General features: G+C 50.9%; 1 protein-coding gene across 3 annotated transcripts in view; it reads left to right on the forward strand.

Moving 5' to 3' along the window:
- FAM20A (FAM20A golgi associated secretory pathway pseudokinase) overlaps nucleotides 1-20,462 on the forward strand; it is a 41,307-nt gene that overhangs the window by 14,478 nt on the left and 6,367 nt on the right. For 2 of the 3 annotated variants that reach the window (XM_070774198.1, XM_070774199.1), the window contains exons 2-5: nucleotides 14,648-14,832; nucleotides 15,694-15,744; nucleotides 17,288-17,366; nucleotides 19,768-19,860. In XM_070774198.1, coding sequence (XP_070630299.1) covers nucleotides 14,648-14,832; nucleotides 15,694-15,744; nucleotides 17,288-17,366; nucleotides 19,768-19,860 — 408 coding nt within the window. Of the gene's footprint in view, nucleotides 1-13,661; nucleotides 13,725-14,647; nucleotides 14,833-15,693; nucleotides 15,745-17,287; nucleotides 17,367-19,767; nucleotides 19,861-20,462 lie in introns of all 3 variants that reach the window. The other variant, XM_070774197.1, reaches the window with a different exon arrangement.

The following is a 20,462-nucleotide window of genomic DNA, read 5'->3' on the forward strand; positions in this document are numbered from 1 at the left end:
AGAGCACTGAAGAACTGATGCTTTCAAACTGTGGTCCTGGAGAGGACTCTTGAGAGTCCCTTGGACTGCAAGGAGAGCCAAGCAGTCAATCCTAAAGGAAATCAACCCTGAATATTCATTGGAAGGACTGATGCTGAAGCTGAAGCTCCAATACTTTGGCCACCTGATTTGAAGAGATGACTCACTGGAAAAGACTTTGATGCTGGGAAAGATTGAAGGCGGGAGGAGAAGGGGATGACAGACAATGAGATGGTTGGATGGCTTCACCGACTCAGTGGGCATGAACTTGGGCAAACTCTGGAGGATGGTGAGGGACAGGGGAGCCTGGCGTGCTGCAGTCCATGGGGTCACAAAGAGTCCGTCACGACTTGGCAACTGAACAACAAGAAATGAGTGAATACATGAGAACTCCAGAGGCTTTGTGGTTGGGCAGCTCTGGGTTTAAATCCTGACTCTGCTACATAAACACTGGGAGAACTGAGGCTCATTTTCTCGGTTTCCTGCTCCGTAAAGTGGGCCGCAGACCTGACCCAGTGGGTAGAGGGCAGAGTGAGGTCTCCAGGGTAAGGCACAGGGCAGAGGGCCTGGCTCCCACCGCCCTGAGTCAGCAGCAGGTAAAGCACCACCAGTTGGTTATTGCTCTGTGTTCCGTGTGGGTGATTTGATTTCCATCAACAGCCCACCATATTCATTAATGTTTAATGCCTGCTTGGGTGCACGAGACACGAGAAGCAGGATCTGCATTCTCCAGATGCCAGGAAAAAACCCCGGAGCTTCCAGCCCAGCCCTGGCCTGCCTCAGCCTCTGCTGCTGCTTCCAGAGAGAAAATATGCATGTTCATCTCTCCATAGGCACTGTGATATCTAGAGCTTACCGAGGGGGAAAACACAGACGGGGCATCTGCAATTAGTCTACCTACCTCAGAAATTACAGGGCTTCCCCAGTGCTCAGTGGTGAAGAACCCGCATGCCAATGCAGGAGACCCAGGTTCAATCCCTGGGTCAGGAAGATCGCCTGGAGAAGGAAATGGCAACCCACTCTAGTATTCTTGCCTGGAGAATCCTGTGGACAGAGGAGCCTGGTGGGCTACAGTCCATGGGGTCACAGAGTCAGCACGACTGAGCGACTGAAAGAACAACTCCAGAAATTATATGCGCCCCCCCCACACACACACGTGCACACACACACACACACACACACATGTACACACAGGCACACATGTGCTCGCACAAGTGCACACACACATACGCACACACACACCTGGGGAAAGCCATTAGCTGATGTTTCTCACTGACTTGGCAGAAATCCTCCTTTTCCTCTTCTCTTTTTTTCACAAAGCACTTATCAAGCCAGTTCAGTAGGCTGCTCTTGCCTCACTGGGGACCTTTCCCTCTGACCTTGAGCTGGTGGCATTGAAAATGGGTGACAGCCATTCTGCATGGGTGCAGGGCTGGCCCCACCCCACGGACCATCACCTTGAACCCTCAGAACCGCCCGCTACGAGAGGCACTGGTACCCCCACCTTCACACGAGGATGGCCGCTCAGACAAGCTGGGTCTCACCGGAACACGGACGTCAAAGGCCGTGGTGCAGCAGTGATGGCAACTTTGCCTTGCGTCTCAGGCTGGGTCCTGGAGACAAAGCTGAGATGCCACCGGAGCGCACTGGTGGGCAGCAGTCAGCGTCCCAGAGGCAGGACGGCCAGCACCGCGTCCAGCTCTCTGCTCTGGATGCAGAGAGCCTGTGCGGTCCTGCCAGAGAGGAGGTTGTCAGTAAGCAGCAAAAGCTTTGGAAAGAGCCGAATTCGTCCGCCCTTATACTCCACAGACCTGCTTTGTATGGTTATACTGTAATTTCTTTGTTTTTATAACCGAGGGTGAAAGCGTTACTGGAATCTCTCCCCCACGTTCTGACTCCAGGCTGGAGTCTCATCACACATCTGCCGCTTCTTAGCCGGGCGACCTTGGAGAGTTCACCTGTGCTGCCTTCATCCGGGCCCCATTTCTTTAGGGTGGATGGAGTAACAGTCACACTGACCTTATAAGCAGTTTCTGGGAGGAGTCCACGAGTAAAAGTTGCAAATTGCTTCAGACAGTGCTTGACAAAAGGACTGATGCTGAAGCTGAAGCTCCAATCCTTGGGCCACCTGATGCGAAGAGCCGGCTCACTGGGAAAGACCCCGATGCTGGGAAAGACTGAGGGCAGGAGGAGAAGGGGAACACAGAGGATGCGATGGTTGGATGGCATCACCCACTCAGTGCACATGAGTTTGAGCAAACTCCGGGAGACAGTGAAGGACAGGGAGGCCGGGCGTGCTGCGTGCAGCCTATGGGGTCGCAAAGAGTCGGACGCGACTGAGCAACTGAGCAAGAACCATGAATAAAACCTGCACAGTGCTTCAGGCAGCACTGGACGCGATCCAGGAGCGAGGTGAGGGTGAGCGATCGCCTTCCTTCATTCAGGCCTCTTGGCCCAGTCGGGGTCGCTGCTCCTCTTCCTCCTGATTTCTGTTCTCGTGAACGCGGCCCTCGTGGTTCTCCGCCAGGGCTGGCCTCTGAGCGCCCCTCCCCGCGCTGGTCCCCCGCCCTCCGTCCCCTCCGGCTCGAGCTCTGACCTCTCACCGTGAACCAAGCCTGAGCCATGACTCCGGGAGGTCAGGATGGGCCGGGCCAGTGAAGCCTGAGTGGAAACACAGGGTCTATTGCGACACCGCTTCCAAGGAGGAAGTGATTGTATTTCAATCAGGAAAGAAGGGGTTTGTGTTGGGAAATCAGCCCAGTTAGCAAAATCTCAGTGAAATCTTGGTACAGTTATTACTTTCTCAACAGAAAACAGACCAGCGGATTCAGTGTTTCCACCACCATCCTGATGCTTAAGAAGTTTCTATCAGCATTCTCAGTGTGAGTGTGTGTGTGTGTGTGTGTGTGTGTGTGTGTGTGTGTGCTCAGTCCTGTCCAGCTCTTTGCGACCCTGTGGACTGTAGCCCGCCAGGCTCCTCTGTCCCCGGCGTTTCCCAGAATACTGGAGCGGGCTGCCATTTCCTCCTCCAGGGGATCTTCCCGACCCAGGGATCAATCCCAGAACTCTCGTCTATCCTGCATTGGCAGGCGGGTTCTTTACCACCGCACCAGCTGGGAAGCCCTAATAGCCTCGATATTCCTTGCAAAGCCTCACGGTCTGTGCGGCCTCCGTGGGAGAGCAGAGTGGTCTCGGCTCAGAACCGTGGTGTCAGGCTCCCCCTTTCCACTGACTCTGTCGTCCGCTCACCTATGCGGACCTTCATCTCCTCCCGTGTAGTTTGGAGAAATGTAGTTTGGTCCCAGGACTTCGGGGAGTTAGACTAAGACAATGCAGGGGGGAACCCCAAAAGCCATTTGTAATAAGCTCTTCAGAAACGCAGGTGTAAGAGCGTTAAATAAAGTGAGCCATTTGTAATAAGCTCTTCAGAAACGCAGGTATAAGAGCGTTAAATAAAGTGATGCCTCCGATGCTAAACAAGCGCCCGAGGCTGGGGGCGGAAGCCCCAGAATCCACGTGCCCCCGAGTGGGTCCCAGCCTCCTCGCGGCTGGGAGCTGGGAGGCCCGTGGGCCAACTTCCAGCCCAGCCTGTGGGCGGAACTTCGCAACGTCACTTCCTGGCCAGAGCCTTTAAAAGCTGGGGCTTCCCAGGTGGCGCTAGTGGTAAAGAACCCGCCTGCCAACGCAGGAGACATAAGGGACTAGGGTTCAGTTCCTAGGTTGGGAAGATCCCCTGGAGGAAGGTACAGCAACCCACTCCAGTATTCCTGCCTGGAGAATCCCATGGACAGAGGAGCCTGGCTGGCTAAGGTCACAAAAAATGAGATACAACTTGGGACTGACTGAACAGCAACAAGAAGACAAGGAAACAGAGTCCGCCACCTTCTTAGAACAGGGGTGGGTGAAATTCCACCCGAACAGAAACCATATCCGCTTCTCAGCAGGCCACCCTCCCCCACAGGTCACTTCTTGGGCTGAGGAGGAAAGGAGACCAATTATCCTCTCCGTGGGGAAATCAGATGGAAAAATAATACATGCAAATCAGCACAGTGCACAGGCCAAGGGCTGGGGAGAATTTAACCTGCAGGGAAGCCGCAGGGAAATCTGCCTGCCAACCATGGAATTATGCGACCCCCCTCCAGAACCCCTAATTCAGATCCCTCTCTACTGGGGCAGCCAAGGCCTGGGTGACAGGCGGTAAGGCCAAGTTCAAACACTGTTGAAAACAAGTATATTTGGGTCACCGTTTGTTTACTGAAGGATCCAGTGTTTGGGTCTTTAAGGCACTTCTTTTTCCTTAGTTCACTCTGAGCACTGCCTTTAGACTTAAAGTTCTGTTTTCTGCCCTTGGGAAATGGTGAAATAGCCATCCAATGTCAGTGTCATTGGTTTACTGTGTGTGTGTGAGAGAGAGAGAAACATTTATTTGTTTATTTCAGGTCTCACAGTCAGAGGATGAAAAAAGCCAAAATTCAACATTGCCTCTTTTGCAAGTACCACGTGTGTTGCTATTTTATCCATATGCTTGCTGGGTTGGTACAAGCGGGACAGCTAAACAGCTGCTGACTCACACTTGTCTTTTTTTAAACAATTAAATAATATTTAAATTTTTGCTGGGCAGAGTGTGCAGGGGGAGGGTAGCAGAGCCTGAGGAGGGTTTTAGGCTGTGTATGGAAAATCTTGAGTTTCTCAGAGTCCAGAACCCATCACAGCAATTTTCAGGTCGTTATCAGAGGATTAAGTGCTTCATTTGCTCATGATTCTGTGGCTCCGGGCCAGGGCTTCTCAGCCTCAGCACTGCTGACATTTGGGGAAGATGATTTTCTGTCTTGCTGGGCTCAACAGAAAATTAAATAAAATAGGAGAATGCATTGCAGGATGTTTGGTAGCGTCCGTCAGCACTGCCCCCACCAGCCGTGATGCCAAGATGTCTCTCAGTGGTGCCACCCACGAGGGGTGCGGTTGCCCCTAGTCGAGAACCTCGGGTCTACACCACGCAGGCGGGATCCTATGGGAACATGTCGTTCTCAGCCGTGGGCCCTCCGCTCTGTAAACGGTCACACTGGAGTGAGAGTGAGGGCTCAGTGTCAATGTTTGGTGTTTCTCAAAGTCCATCGTACCCACACAGAATCCACGGCATGCCCTCCTGTGCTCGGAACGGAAAGGTTTAGGAAGTGCCTCCTGCACAGGAGGCCTGACTGCAGGACTTCTCAGAGCCTCGACTGTCTTTGTGTAACTGAGACTCTCCCTGAGAGGCTACGCTTTGCAACTCTTTCCAGTTTTGCTTGCATGGAGCGAGTGATGTTTGGTGGTCACTTCGGTGCTTAGCTCTGGGCCCAGGACCAGAATCTGGGAAGCTTGGCCCAGCTGGAAGCTACCTGCTAGTTCCTGCCTCAACTCCGGGGATCCCTTGAACCAGAGATCATGCTGCCATCTTCTCCAGGGTGTCCCATCTACTGTCACCTTCGGCGACAGGTCTGGAAGTTGTTGCTGGGGTAGAGATACAGGCTGCTCACTGAGACCAGAGTCCCAGCTCCAGGAATGTCCCTCTAGGCTTGCCATAGCATCCAGCTCATTGTGATGGGCCGCCCAAAGTCGGCAAGGTCTGCTGACAACGGCCAGGACATGGTAACAACCTAGGTGTCCATCCACGGATGAATGGATAGAGAAGATGTGGTTTATACAGTGGAATATTAGCCTTTAAAAGGAACGAGGTCTTGCCATTTGCAGCAGCATGGGGGGGACCTGGAAGGTGTCATGAAATAAGTCAGACTAAGTGAGATAAGCCAGACCGAAATAGAGATACTGTGCATCATTTATATGTGGAATCCTAAAAAAATACAACGAACTAATGACTATAGCATAAAAGAAGCTTCAGTTCAGTTCTGTTCAGTCACTCAGTCGTGTCCGACTCTTCGCAACCCCATGAATCGCAGCACGCCAGGCCTCCCTGTCCATCACCAAATCCCGGAGTTCACTCAGACTCACGTCCATCGAGTCAATGATGCCATCCAGCCATCTCATCCTCTGTCGTCCCCTTCTCCTCCTGCCCCCAATCCCTCCCAGCATCAGAGTCTTTTCCAATGAGTCAACTCTTCGCATGAGGTGGCCAAAGTACTGGAGTTTCAGCTTTAGCATCATTCCTTCCAAAGAAATCCCAGGGCTGATCTCCTTCAGAATGGACTGGTTGGATCTCCTTGCAGAGTCCAGGGGACTCTCAAGAGTCTTCTCCAACACCACAGTTCAAAAGCATCAATTCTTCGGTGCTCAGCTTTCTTCACAGTCCAACTCTCACATCCATACATGACCACAGGAAAAACCATAGCCTTGACTAGACGGACCTTTGTTGGCAAAGTAATGTCTCTGCTTTTGAATATGCTATCTAGGTTGGTCATTACTTTCCTTCCAAGGAGTAAGCATCTTTTAATTTCATGGCTGCAATCACCATCTGCAGTGATTTAGCATTATGGCATTATATGACTCACAGATGTACAGAACAGACTGGGGTTATCAGTTGAGGGGGGAATATAAGGGGGTGGGGTGGGAGGTAGAAGCTATTGGGTGTAAGATGGGCTCAAGGCTTCCGTGGACTTGTCTTGGCCTCAAAGACACAGGGATAAATGCAGTGGGAGGCAGGGGAACAGAAGGGGATAAGGTGGGGCTGTGCTGTTTGTTGGCATCTGCAGGATGGAGCAGCAGGGAGACGTCCCGGCCTGTTTATGAAAAATCACAGGGTTCATTTTATTTTAATTGTAGTGAAGTATAGTTGGTTTACAATATTGGGTTAATTTCTGCTGTACAGCAAAGTGACTCAGTATATATGAATATCAGTTCAGTTCAGGCGCTCAGTCATGTCCAACTCTTTGCAACTCCACGGACCACAGCATGCCAGGCCTCCCTGTCCATCGCCAACTCCCAGAGTCTGCTCAAACTCATGGCCATCAAGTTGATGATGCCATCCAACCATCTCATTGTCCTCTGTTGTCCCCTCTCCTCCCGCCTTCAATCTTTCCCAGCATCAGGGTCTTTTCCAGTGAGTCAGTTCTTCGCATCAGGTGGCCAAAGTATTGGAGTTTCAGCTTCAGCCTCAGTCCTTCCAGTGAATATTGAGGACTGATTTCCTTTAGGAGGGACTGGTTTGATGTAAGTTACTCAGTTTATATATATATATATATATATATATATATATATATATATGTTGTGCTTAGTCAGTCGTGTCTGACTCTTTGCGACATCATGGACTGTAGCCCACCAAGCTCCTCTGTCCATGGGATTCTCCAGACCAGAATACTGGCGTGGGTTGCCATGCCCTCCTCTAGGGTATCTTCCCAACCCAGGGATCAAACCCAGGTCTCCCACATTGCAGGTGGGTTCTTTACCAGCTGAGCCACCAGGGAAGCCCATAGATACATGTTCTTCTCCATATTCTCTTCCATGATGGTTTACCCAGGATATTGACTATAGCTCCCTGATGTCAGGGATTTCAGTGGAAAGCCCACCAGACTGCTGAGGGGCATTTGGAGAGAATCCTCTGTTCCAGATAATTCTGTCGTGGGGACATGCAGCCTGCATGGGCCCAGTGGTCTCAGAAATAAAGTGCATTTCTGAGGCAGGTTGCAATCAAGATGTATTTCTATGTTATGTATGAAATCTTATGTATGTATGAAAAAAAGGTTCTAGAAATTTGTTGACATCCTTTCTCATTCCAAAGAAATAGTCACTCATGCCTGATTTTGTGATCACAGTTTTGTACTCTTTTTCTTAGAAATTGTCTTCCAAATATATAAGCATCAGGTCCCATTAAACCTGGATCATTCTTATTCACAAGAGAAATAGGATAAGAAAGAGGAAGGTATTTCCAAACTTGTCACCACCCAAACAAAATAACTCTGGGAAAATGTTCTTCCTATGACCATTGTCAAGGATAAGAATATTGAAACAGACAATATGGATAAAACAGATGCACAGATTTAGGTAGAAAGCCAAGTCTCTCAGAGGCTCACCGTAATGCTTTTATAATTTTCTTTATGGCAGAGTGCTTTTGGAAATTCAGGAAATGAGTAAGATAATAAATAAGTCAGAAAGTAACTTTGTGCGTTCCCATCCAGCAGAGATAGAACTCTAGGGTGACAGTGTGACCCCTGTATTCCAAACATTTTTCCCCTTGAGTTTTTTGATGCTAGTATTTTGGAGTCTGATGGAGTTTTTGCAGCAGGAAAATTGTTCGGGCATCCAAGGACCAGTTATTTATAGAGCATTTCCTGCACGCAGAGCACTTTGTCAAATACTAAGATGCAAAAATCTTAGGCAGGTTCCTGCCCTCAAAAAACGTAGAGTTTAGTTGGGAAGAAAACACACGACGTGGCTCTGAAATCTTTCCCTGGTGCCCCCATCTCCCTCCCAATGCGGCCGCACAAGGACCATGGAACTGTTTCCAGCAGAAGGAATTTGCCTGAGCACCTGCCAGCCTCTCCTGCCTCCCTCCTGCTGTTCAGGATCTTACATGCGGATGGTCTGGACTCTGTGAACCTCCACAGATCATCTGTCCTGAGCCAGGTGATGGGGTACTTCTGCACCTGACTCAGCATCTTCCAAACATGCTGGGGAATGAACAGAGCGGGGCAGGGCGGGGACACAGTAAATTAATTAGAAAATAATTCATGGATAATCACCAGATTCCTCCCTAGGGGACCTCAGTAAAGCAGAGAGGATGTCACTTCTCATCACTGCTTCGTAACCAGCGAATGTAGCAAAATATAAATTCTAAGTCATGCAGTTGAAATAGCTCTGCTGAGAGGGCTTGGCACCCTTGCTCTTGGCAGGGAACATGCGTCCAGATGCCAAAGAGAGACTGGTTATTTGAGCAGAAAGGACAGAAATTAATCCTCAAGATCAGTTCAGGCTGTCCTGACTCAGGAGAACAGAGAAATTTATGAGATGATACAGTCAGAAAGAGGGAAGAGTGGCAGGCAGGATTTCAGGGAACTTTAGCATCAGAGCAAACCTACGCTATCCGAACAGCATGCAGGTCAGCTTCTCCTGAGTAAGCCTGTGATTCCCACTAACTGTCTTTCCAGAAAAATACAGAGGGTAGTTCTCACTGCAGCTGAGATAAGGAGCACATTCATTCATTCCCCAGGGATTTGTCAAGTACCTGTTACATACGGCGAGGACACCAAAAGAGATGGGAAGTGTGTACAGATTTGCAGGCTCGAGAGAGAAGCTCACATTCAGCTGTACAGCTGGAAACGCTTCAAAGAGGACATTCCTAGGGAGTTTGGCCCTGGAAGCTGGAGAAGAAAACGCGGAGGCGGGCATTCCCACGGGAGAAACAGCATGAGGCGGGGAGGAACCATCGCAAAGGCAGTTTTTGTGTGCGTCAGTTGTTTAATTGCAAAATTACAGAAATACGTAAAGTAAAAAGTGGAAGTCATTCCTCATCACCCCCTAAGGCCAGCTATCACTAATGTTTGTGTACTTGTCATGCACAGCAAATCGTCTGTGTTTATATGTGTATGTAAACAATATTTTTAACAACAACAAAAACATGAGATCCACTCCACAAACTGTGCTGAAATTAGAAATTCTTCTATGTCACTAAATACAGAGCCATCCCTGTAATACCCTATCATAGACGCTTGTATTTTCTCCATTTGTGTAGTTATAAACAACACTGTGTGTTTAGTCACTCAGGCGTGTCCAGTTCTTTGCTACCCCATGGACTGTAGCCGGTCAGGCTCCTCTATCCATGGGATTCTCCAGGCAAGAATACTGGAGTGGGTTGCCATGCCCTCCTCCAGGAGATCTTCCCAACTCTGGGGTCGAACCCAAGTCTCCTGCATTATGGGTGAAGTCTTTCCTGTCTGAGCCACCAGGGACACACAAACAGCGCTGTAGTGAACATCTGTGAACACACTTTCTTGCACACTTGTGCAAGGTGGATAAGCTGCAGAAATTAAATTGCTGAGTCAAGGGGTGTGTATGTGTACGCTCAGTTGTTCGGTTGTGTCTGGCTCTTAGCTTGCCAGGCTCCTCTGCCCAAGGAATTTTTCAAGCAAGAATACTGGAGGGTTGCCATTTCCCACTCCCATAGATCTTCCTGATCCAGGGACTGAACCCTGGGTCTCTTGTGCGTCTCCCACATTGACAGGCAGATTCTTTACCACTGAGCCACCTAGGAAGCCCCACTGAATATAATTCTGAAATGGAAAATTGCCCTCTGCAAAGATGTGCCAATTACACTCTCATCAATAATGCAAGAAAGCACTATAATAATGCTATTCAATATGCCTGTTTAAGCCCTTTTAAGGTTTCCATTTTTAAAGTGTTTTGTAATTGTGAAGTTTGTGTAGATAACCACACAAGTTGGGCTGTATAGGACAACTATTGACAAGAGTGTAAAGCAAGTTTCCGGACAGTGCGGATGTTATCAAATCCATAAGAATAAAAGTGGAGAGGGACAAGGGAAAAAACACTGGCCACATCAGTTACCTCTGGGGACGGGAAGTCGGTGAACAAGCAGACATGAATGGAAGAGAGGGTTCCGAAATTTAAGATTTTGAACCATGCAAATATTTCCTATTCAAAAGTAAAGAATGTTATATATATTTTTTAAATCTAAAAGAGGTGCTGCTTCTTCCAGGAAACAGTTTTCGTGGAAAATTCCAGTTCTGCAGAGAAAAAGGAGCAGAGTGGTGTTTCCTCCTTCCCTCAAGGTCACGGGACTTGTAACCCAGGTTTTCTTTTTATCGATGAAAGCAACATCTGTCAGTACTTCGTGCTTTGTTTTTTGGTATCTACTTTCAGATCAGATCAGTCGCTCAGTCCTGTCCGACTCTTTGTGACCCCATGAATCGCAGCATGCCAGGCCTCCCTGTCCATCATCAACTCCCAGAGTTCACTCAAACTCACGTCCATCAAGTCGGTGATGCCATCCAGTCATCTCATCCTCTGCCATCCCCTTCTCCTCCTGCCCCCAATCCCTCCCAGCATCAGAGTCTTTTCCAGTGAGTCAGCTCTTCGCATGAGGTGACCAAAGCATTGGAGTTTCAGCCTCAGCATCAGTCCTTCCAATGAACACCCAGGACTGATCTCCTTTAGGATGGACTGGTTGGATCTCCTTGCAGTCCAAGAGACTGGCAAGAGTCTTCTCCAGCACCACAGTTCAAAAGCATCAATTCTTTGGCGCTCAGCTTTCTTCACAGTCCAACTCTCACATCCATACATGACCAGTGGAAAAACCATAGCCTTGACTAGACGGACCTTTGTTGGCAAAGTAATGTCTCTGCTTTTGAATATGCTATCTAGGTTGGTCATAACTTTCCTTCCAAGGAGTAAGTGTCTTTTAATTTCATGGCTGCAATCACCATCTGCAGTGATTTTGGAGCCCCAAAAAATAAAGTCTGACACTGTTTCCACTGTTTTCCCATCTATTTCCCATGAAGTGATGGGACCAGATGCCATGATCTTAGTTTTGTGAATGTTGAGCTTTAAGCCAATTTTTTCACTCTCCTCTTTCATCTACTTTAGGTCTTCCTTTAAAGTAAGGCTACTTTGCCAGGAATATCTTGGCTGATATTATACATAGCAATCCTCTGTACATATAATATTTTTTCATACAGTGATATTTACTGTTGCCACATTAAGTTGCATTTTTAGAAATCTACTTTATTTTTTTCATTGGGTATAGCAAACAGGGGTAAAAAGCGGGTAGCTTCTGTGTTCACCATTTTTTTTAAATCCTTATTTTATATTGAAGCAGTGGTAAAGAATCTACTTGCCAATGCAGGAGATATGGGTTCGATCCCTGAGTGGGAACAATCTCCCTGGAGAAGGAAATGACAACCCACTCCAGTTTCTTGTCTGGGAAATGCCACGGACAGAGGAGCCTAGTGGGCTGCAGTCCATGGGGTCGCAGGGTCAGACCAGCTGAGTGAGTAAACAGCGCAGATGAGTAGCAGTGTTGTGTTGGTTTCAAGTGTGCACCAAAGTGGTTCAGGTGTACACGTGCGTGCACCTGTCCTTTCCCAAATGCTTTTCCCACTTAGGTGACCACAGACTCCTGAGCAGAATTCCCTGTGCTATACAGTAAGTCCTGGTTGGTCACCTCTTTTTTCACTGTTATCTTTGCAAGCACACAACCCTAGTCAGAACACAGGTCAGCAGGCTGCAAAACGGGCTCTCCTTTAGGGGAAAAAGCCCCGATATGCACCACTGGCCAATTTCCGTGCTGTAAATTCTCTCACGATGGCATTTGTCAAGCTCCCTGTGCAAGTCAGCTCAGGCAGTCTCTGCTGGTTGTCCCCAGGGAACAAAGGGCACACAAACATTTCTAAAAAAAAAAAAAAAAAAAGATGACTCTTAGCAGCTCTACCTTAACCATTAAAAAACAAACAAACAAACAGGCCCAGTGGGAAGGATCCCCTGACGCCCTCTCTCCCTCTGCCCCTGCTCTGCCCAGGTTGTGGGTCAGGCTCTGGCAGGGGCTGAACAGCTACCCAGAGAGTCCTGAGTCCCCACCCAAAGGTAAACATGGACATTTAAAGAGCAGCTTGTCCGCTGTCACAAGTGACACTTAATTTGCCACGTTTATTTTTCTGTTTGGAGGCTGGAACCCTGACTGTTGTTATAACCAGAAGCCGTCAGCTCTCACCTCCACTTAAGAAAACTCGACCCCGCCCCCCTGCCCAGTCCAGTCTGGCCGCGATCCTTGTCTCTCTTTCTCTGAACTTCTTCTCTGAGCTGCCCGACCTCAGGGAGCCTGACGCAGTTCAGGACTGGGCAGCCTTCCCACCAGGCTCCTGGCAGAGCTAAGCAGTCCCAGAGTTTTAGCCTCAGAGCAGCCTTGGGAACCAGAATAAAATACAGATGAATGTGAATAAAGTAAGCAAAAGCTGGCAGGTGTGGCCCAGCAGGTAAACATCAGGGGCTGCCGCAGTTTAACGGGTCACATTTCAGATGACAGCAGCAGGAGCTCAGGGACCCCAGGACCAGGTCACAATCGGATGCGCACTGTGGCCTAGAGGGAAGGTGAACGGGATGCAGAAAGTCAGCCTGGAGACCGGCCTGTGCGGTCCCTCATCCGATATTCAGAAGGCTGCAACATAGGGAAGGAAGCTATTCTGCATCAGCTCGTGGGGTAGAGCCAAGATCCGCGGGGGAAGCTCTGGAAAGATCTTGGCTCAGTTTTGGAAAGTGCTTTCTCACAGAGCTAGCCTGATGGATTGGGCTACTCCTGGGTGTAGCCCAGGAGGAGGAGGGGGTGACAGGGGAGGAGATGATTGAATGGCGTCACTGATTCAATGGACATGAATGTGAGCAAGCTCCGAGAGATGGTGAAGGACAGGGAGACCTGGGGGGCTGCAGTCCATGGGGCCGCAAAGAGTCAGGCATGACTGAGCAACTGAACAACAACTCTGGGTGTTGTACACCCCCTTCACAGGAGCTGACCAAGTACAAAATAGACAACACCTTGGTAGGAATGTTGTAAGTGGAACAAGGCACTAAGTTCAAGGGTCTTTCAGATCACTCCCAAGAGAAATAAGGATGTAGCAGGACACCCAAATCCTGCCCCATCAACCCACATGACCCTCACCGTCACTTAACTCGCCAGATGACCGGTACCGCCTTGCCTTGCCTTCCAGTCTGAAGGGCTCCATCTTCCCACGCACCCATCTGTTTGTCCACCTTTCCTCCCCGACCCTCAGGTACGCCTGTCCCTTGCCTGCCTCTTGCAGTTGTGTGCACCTTGTCCCCAGTCCCAGAGCACGTCTCCTCTTCAGTCCAAACGCCACCCATGTGAACCCCCTGAAGTCCACTTTCTCCCACCTGGGTCTTCCTCTGACACTTGGCCACACAGCCGCCTGTCCCTTCCCCAGCAGGTCAAGACGTTTTAGTCTGAACACGTGTCTAGCAGTTGATCTACAACTGCCTCACATTTGCTCTGAGTATTTCACAGACGCGCAACTTGTCTCCCAGACGAGACTCTGAGCCTCTGCACTGCAGTGGCGCTGGTTTTCACTTTGCTTTTTTTGTGCTGGCAGAAAATTTCCTGAGCAGAACAATCTGTACATGGCTAATTAATTCTTCTTATCTTATAGGACATACTAATTAATCTAACTCAGCTTCCAGCTCTCCGTACTGACCCTGATCCTCATCCTTTTCGTTGTCACCAATTACCTTCTCTCTCCTATCTCCTGCCTCCTAAGGTCAAGAAATCACTGGGAAATATAAAATATAGACTTTTTCGTGGCAAAGTCCAGGAAGAGGCCCAGGATCACTCCCGGAGATACCAGATTGGATGAGGCCCCTAAATTTACTCTCAACCACACCCATGTCCCTCACAGCATTTGTCAGTGTCTGTGGTTAGGTGCTTGTGTATGTGCATGTGGCACTGTGGACCTGTCAGGCCGTTTCACTCACTGGATTGTAAGCGCTCTGAGGGCAGGGAGTCTGGTGGCCGCTGTGCCCCCCCACAGTAGCTAAGCTCATATCGAGCCTCGTGTATATTAGATGCCTCGTGGTCTTGCTGAAGGAACGAAAGAACGGATGGAGCGTCCAGATGCGGCGCTCCTGCAGGCCTTTGCATTCTCTTTCCCCAAAACTGAAGAAACACTCTTCACGCTTTCAGACGACGCAAGATGTACAAAGAGCAGCTGAACCTCACGTCCCCGGAACCCCCAGTGCAGCTCCGCCAGGAGGCCAGCTGGGTCCAGTTCCACCTGGGGATCAACCGCCACGGCCTGTACCCCCGGTCCAGCCCCGTCGTCAGCAAACTCCTCCAGGACATGAGGCACTTTCCCACCATCAGCGCTGGTGAGCGTCACAGACCAGCAGGGAGACTTTCTCCCCGAGAGGCTGGGAAACCACCTCAGGCTGGGCTCCAGGGTGAAACAGTAGAGGGCTGATTCTGACACTCAACAGAGAAAGAAGAAGAAAAACACAAACATTGATCTTTTAACCTTTGAAAGAGCTCTTACAGCCATGATCTCATAAGGGAGGCACAGGAGGTGTCTGTACCTAAAAAGGTGATGTCACTGTTGATCCTGTTCGCCTTTCCAGTCTGGCCACTGTCTCTCATACAGTGATCTTATGATGTAGACCAGGGGTCCCCAACCTCCTGGCCACTAATTGGTACCTCCTGCCTGATCAACAGTGGCATTAGATTAGAAATAAAGGGCACAATAAGTATAACACGCTTGAATCGTCCTGAAACTATCCCCCCCAACACCCCTAGGTGGGTAGAAAAATTGTCTTCCACGAAATTGGTTCCTGGTGCCAAAAAGCTGGGGACCACTGAGTATAGACAATGTCATTGCTGTTTCACAGATGGGAACACTAAGCCTCAGAAAGCTTAGGCAGCCTGGCCGAGGACCCAGTGGTGGCCTGCTGTCTCAGGTCACAAGCAGTACGCCAGCCTAAGGGACACACTGAGGGATTTGCAGACTCCAAACTATTAACAGCATCGGTTTCCCCAACAGGCGTAGCTGGAATGTCCATTGAAGGGCCAGGGAGCACGAGGTCAGGATGGAGCAGGGTGGGAGATTGCAGCCCCAAATGGGGCTCGGGGAGACTCCCTATGGAACAGTCAAGGGCCCCAGGCCGCCTCCCACTCTCCCTCCTCTGATGTCTGAACTAGAGTTGATGTCCTCACAGGCCTTCTCATCCTTTTTGCAGATTACAGTCAGGACGAGAAGGCCCTGCTTGGAGCCTGCGATTGCTCCCAGAGTAAGTGGCCGGGCCCCGCCCCGCCCCTGGCCCCGCCTCATCCCTGGTTCCTCCCTAGCCATGGCCCCGCCCTGTCACTGGCCCCGCCCCTAGTCTTGACCCCACCCCACCTCTGGCCCCGGCCCCGCCTCATCTCTGGTTCCACCCTAGCTGTGGCCCCGCCCCTGGCCTTGGCCCCGCCCCACCCTGGCCCTGGCCCTGCCTCATCTCTGGTTCCTCCCTAGCTGTGGCCCCGCCCCTAATCTTGACCCCGCCCCACTCCGTCCCCGGCCCCGCCTCATCTCTGGTTCCTCCCTAGCCGTGGCTCCGCCCCTTCCCCACCCCCTAACCCTGGGAACCCGGTACCTGGCGGCAACCTGGAGGTCCCACAGGCCTCCCCAGGGGACCAGGTAGCGAGCGGAGGGGCATGAGTCCCCTGCCTCCTCTCCGCACTCGCACAGAAGGGAAGGTGGGCCCGGTCGGGCGGCCTGCGGCCCCCACCCAGAGTTGTCGCGGGGTCGAGGAGCTGATTAGAAAAGCGGAGTCTTGGTCTCCACTCTGATTTTCTGAATCAGAATCTGGGTTCTCACAAAATCCTCGAGGGACTGGAGTACATTTTCAGAGTTAGGAAGCCGTGGGGCAGGGAAGTGTCTGTCAACCCGGCGACAAGTGACAGTGACCCGGGGGGGGAGGGGTGGTCAGTGGCCTGGGGGAGGAGGCCCAGGCGTCAGCATGGCAGAAACCCTACAGCGTCTCAGGCAGCCAAGCTGACTCCCTGGGGTGAAGATTCATGCAGGCCAAAGATGGGCCTGGGGTGCAGTCCTTGGGAGGGGGTGCTCTGTACTGGGGTTCAGACGTTCACAGACACTGAGGCCACAGACAGTCACCATCGGTCCAGGAACCTCCTCCATTGGCCTCAGTGAACTGAACACACGTCAGAAATGTCCATGTGTCCTGACTTGTCAAAGGCTTAAAAGACACAAGATTGTAGGGCCTGGGGCTTCCCTGTTCTTTACTTTCGCCCCTGCCATCCGCTGTTTGTTGGAAGGCAAAGGTGAGGGGCAGGGCCAGGGGAGTCAGGGTTAGGGTTAGGGAGTCAGGAGGCAGCACACGCCGGCAGGGTCTCGCAGGGGCCCCTCAGGTGTCACGAGGCCCCGTCACCGCCTGGGTGTCCAGTCTTACTAGGAAGAGATGTTGGTCACAAGTCCAGTGCGACGTGACAGGTGGCAGGTTCAGAGTCTCTAAGGCAAGGCTGAAGCAGAGAGGAAGAGGTCAGCTCTTCTCAGGAAAATGTCCTTTTGGGATTTTCAGAGAGTGTCCCTCTGGGGAAACCTGCGCTGTGTGCCCCTTTCCGATAACAGCAGTAAAAGTCTTACCTCGAGTCCCTGGACACTCTCCATAACCTGACCGGACTTTACTCCGCAGGCTTTGAGAGCAAATTCTAGTCTTTAGTGTCTCAAGTGAGAGAGAAGAGAAGAAACGGGCTGGGTTTGTGGGATGAAGAAGGGCCGCAGCCCAAGCCTGGGCCCAGAAGCACCGTTAACCCCCCATTATTCCCGTGCAGTCGTGAAACCCAGTGGCGTCCACCTCAAACTGGTTCTAAGGTTCTCAGACTTCGGGAAGGCCATGTTCAAACCGATGAGGTAGGTGACTGCTTTCTGCACCCCCACGCCCAGCTGTGGCAGCCATAATAAAAATTTAATCTTCATTTTATAAAGCTTAGTCCCAAGTCAGAGTATCATTTTAAAATGTACTTCTTGAAAAAGCATGCATTTTTTTTCTATTAAGCAATGTAGACAGAATTTGTCCCTTTTTATAAAAGGAAAGTAGAAATTTATCTTTGGGTAATATAAATGATGACCACAGAGATTATTTTTTTGATGTAATATAATACAGTACAGAAGTGAAAGTCTTATTCACTCAGTCATGTCAGACTCTTTGCAACCCCACGGTCTGTATCCCGCCAGGCTCCTCTGTCCATGGGATTCTCCAGGCAGGAATACTGGAATGGGTTGCCATTTCCTTCTCCAGGGGATCTTCCCAACCCAGGGATCAAGCCCACATCTCCTGCATTGCAGGCAGACTCTTTACCATCTGAGCCACCTGGAAAGCCCATAATACAGTACATACAATAAGAAACCTGAATATTCATTGGAAGGACTGATGCTACAGCTGAAGCTCCAGTTCTTTGGTCACCTGATGTGAAGATACAACTCATTGGAAAAGACCCTGATGCTGGGAAAGATTGAGGGCAAGAGGAAAAGGGGATGACAGAGGATGAGATGGCTGGATGGCATCACTAGTTCAATGCACATGAGTTTGAGCAAACTCTGGGAGACAGTGAAGGACAGGGAAGCCTGGTGGGCTGCAGTTCATGGGGTCACAAAGAGGCAGACACGACTTAGCGACGAAACAACAACCGTAATAAATATATCCACGCTAGTCAGGCTTTGGGAAGTAAATGATTTTCAAATTTAAAATCATGCCTCAATGTGCCGTGCAAAGATGAAATGATGATTCAGAAAATCCAGAAGGGCATCCGAAGGACCGTATATTCTTTTTTCAATTTTTATTTTTTCTTTACTTTTTTTTTTTTTTAGCCTCCCCAGTCGGCTTATGGGATCTTAGATTCCCAACCAGGGACTGAACCCATGGGTCATGGCAGTGAAAGGGTTCAGTCCTAACCACTGGACCATCAGGGAACTCCCAGAGCGTGTATTCTTACATACAGAATTCAGGAATTAAAGCAAGCTCAGGACACACAGACGGTCCTCAGACCTGGACATCGGGCGATGCTAACGCGTAGCCCAGGGTCAGGCCTGGCCCTGGGAGCCTGTACTTCAAAAGTGGCTGTGCCCTTGAGAGTCCCCACTTTGGGCAGCCCCTTGCTGTGGTTTCCAGGACTGGCTGGTGATTTTCTTTTATGTTTTGTTTTGTTTTTTGAAGGTTTTCTTTTATTTGGACCTTTTCTAAAGTCGTTATTGAATTTGTTACAATGTCGCTTCTGTTTCATGTTTTGGTTTTTTGGCCACAAGCATGTGGGATTCTAGCTGGCTCTGGACCAGGGACGGAGCCCACACCCCCTGCCTTGGAAGGCAAAGTCTTAACCACTAGAGCGCGGGGGGAGTTCCAAGGATGCTGTTTTTCAGCAGAGCGCACGTCACTGTTCCCGGGCAGGTGCTGCTTACTTAACGGCTTTCCACAAAATGACATTTGTTGACATTGACATCACTCTTGCAGCCACCGTGCAGCCCCACGCAGTGGATTATAAAATTATTCCAAGACCGTCCCTCTTCAAATGATTATCGGCGTCCAGGCCAGTCACCGCGGGGCCAGCAGGCAGGGCGCCCTGCACTAGAGGGAGACGCCTTTCTGAGCTTATATACCCAGCAGCCGGCTCCTCACGACCAGGCAGGGGATGCTTTTCAGCGATGCAGTAGAGATTTCTTAATGTTTATAAACAAATATCCTCGACGCCAGCCTCCCTCCCATCTCTGGCAGGGCCGGTCTCACGACCCAGTGGAGGTGCCTCTGTGCGGACGGTGGGTCCACGCACCCAGGACTTTCCTGCTCTTCCAATGTCCATCCTGCTGAATCGCATCTCTGGGGCACTTTTCCTTTTATAAGGTTCTGTCTCGGACCCGGCCTCTCAGTCCTCGGCCTCCGAGTCTACCCCACCTCTGGTCTGCTAGCCAGCACCCCGTCCTCCGTGTGTCTGCAGGGAAGTGCATTTCTTCACTCTAAACGACTGGGCTTTTCAGAGAATCAGCCACTGTCATCAAAGCGGCTTGAGTGGGAGGCCTGGTGAGGAGGGGGCAGGGGGCTACAGGACGGTCAGCGTCCTACAAGCAGCCTGGCTCCTCCCACTTGCAGGTCCAGCAGAGCAGAGGGGCCTCCAGCCGCTCCTACGTGGGGCCCCTCCCCTGTGCGAGCTGGGAAAGCACAGATGCGCATCTTCTTTCCAGCCAGTTGCCTGTAACAGCTCTGCTCCCAGGCTCCCGCCTGAGGACTGAGTCCAGGGCCTGACTCCTCCCTTCCTTCCAGACAGCAGCGAGATGAAGAGACGCCCGAGGACTTCTTCTATTTCATCGACTTTCAGAGACATAACGCGGAGATCGCCGCTTTCCACCTGGACAGGTAGCGCTGGCCCCACGGAGGTGGTGCTGGCTGCAGAGGCCAGTCGCGAGAGGCGCCCCAGCCCGCCCACCCCCGCCTCCCCACTCCATTCCTCCTGCCGGACTTTCTTGGTGGATCCCAGTGATGCCTTCAAACCCAACACAACCCATCAGCCCCGGGGATCGCAAAACACAAGGCCTTTTAATGTAACAAGGAGTGCTTGGTAAGGAAAGGAGCCCTGCCAGGCTGCCTGTGGCTTAGTCTCCTGACCTAAGAGTGGGGAGAATGCACCCCCTGCCACTTCCCCATAGTGCCTCCTGGCCTGTGAAAAGGCGAAAGCGCATTCCCGAACTTCCCAGCCCCCTGCCTGCCCATCATTCCTGGCTGAGGTGTGGTCTGGGGACTGGCAGCCCAGCACCCCAGTCCCCTCCCTGGAACTTTCCAGAAACACAGAATCCCAGCCTCAGCCTGGCCCCGCTGACTCAGAGGCGCATCTGAACAGGATTGGGGGTGACTCATGTGCACACGAGCGTGAGGAGCTCTGAGCCAAGCACAGGGTCATGCTGGGGTTTGCCCGGAAGGGCTGATGGGATAGAGTCCTTCCCCACGCCCCCAGCCCCTGG

The sequence above is a fragment of the Bos indicus genome, chromosome 19, assembly GCF_029378745.1.
Source record: "Bos indicus isolate NIAB-ARS_2022 breed Sahiwal x Tharparkar chromosome 19, NIAB-ARS_B.indTharparkar_mat_pri_1.0, whole genome shotgun sequence".
Taxonomy (NCBI): Eukaryota; Metazoa; Chordata; class Mammalia; order Artiodactyla; family Bovidae; genus Bos; species Bos indicus.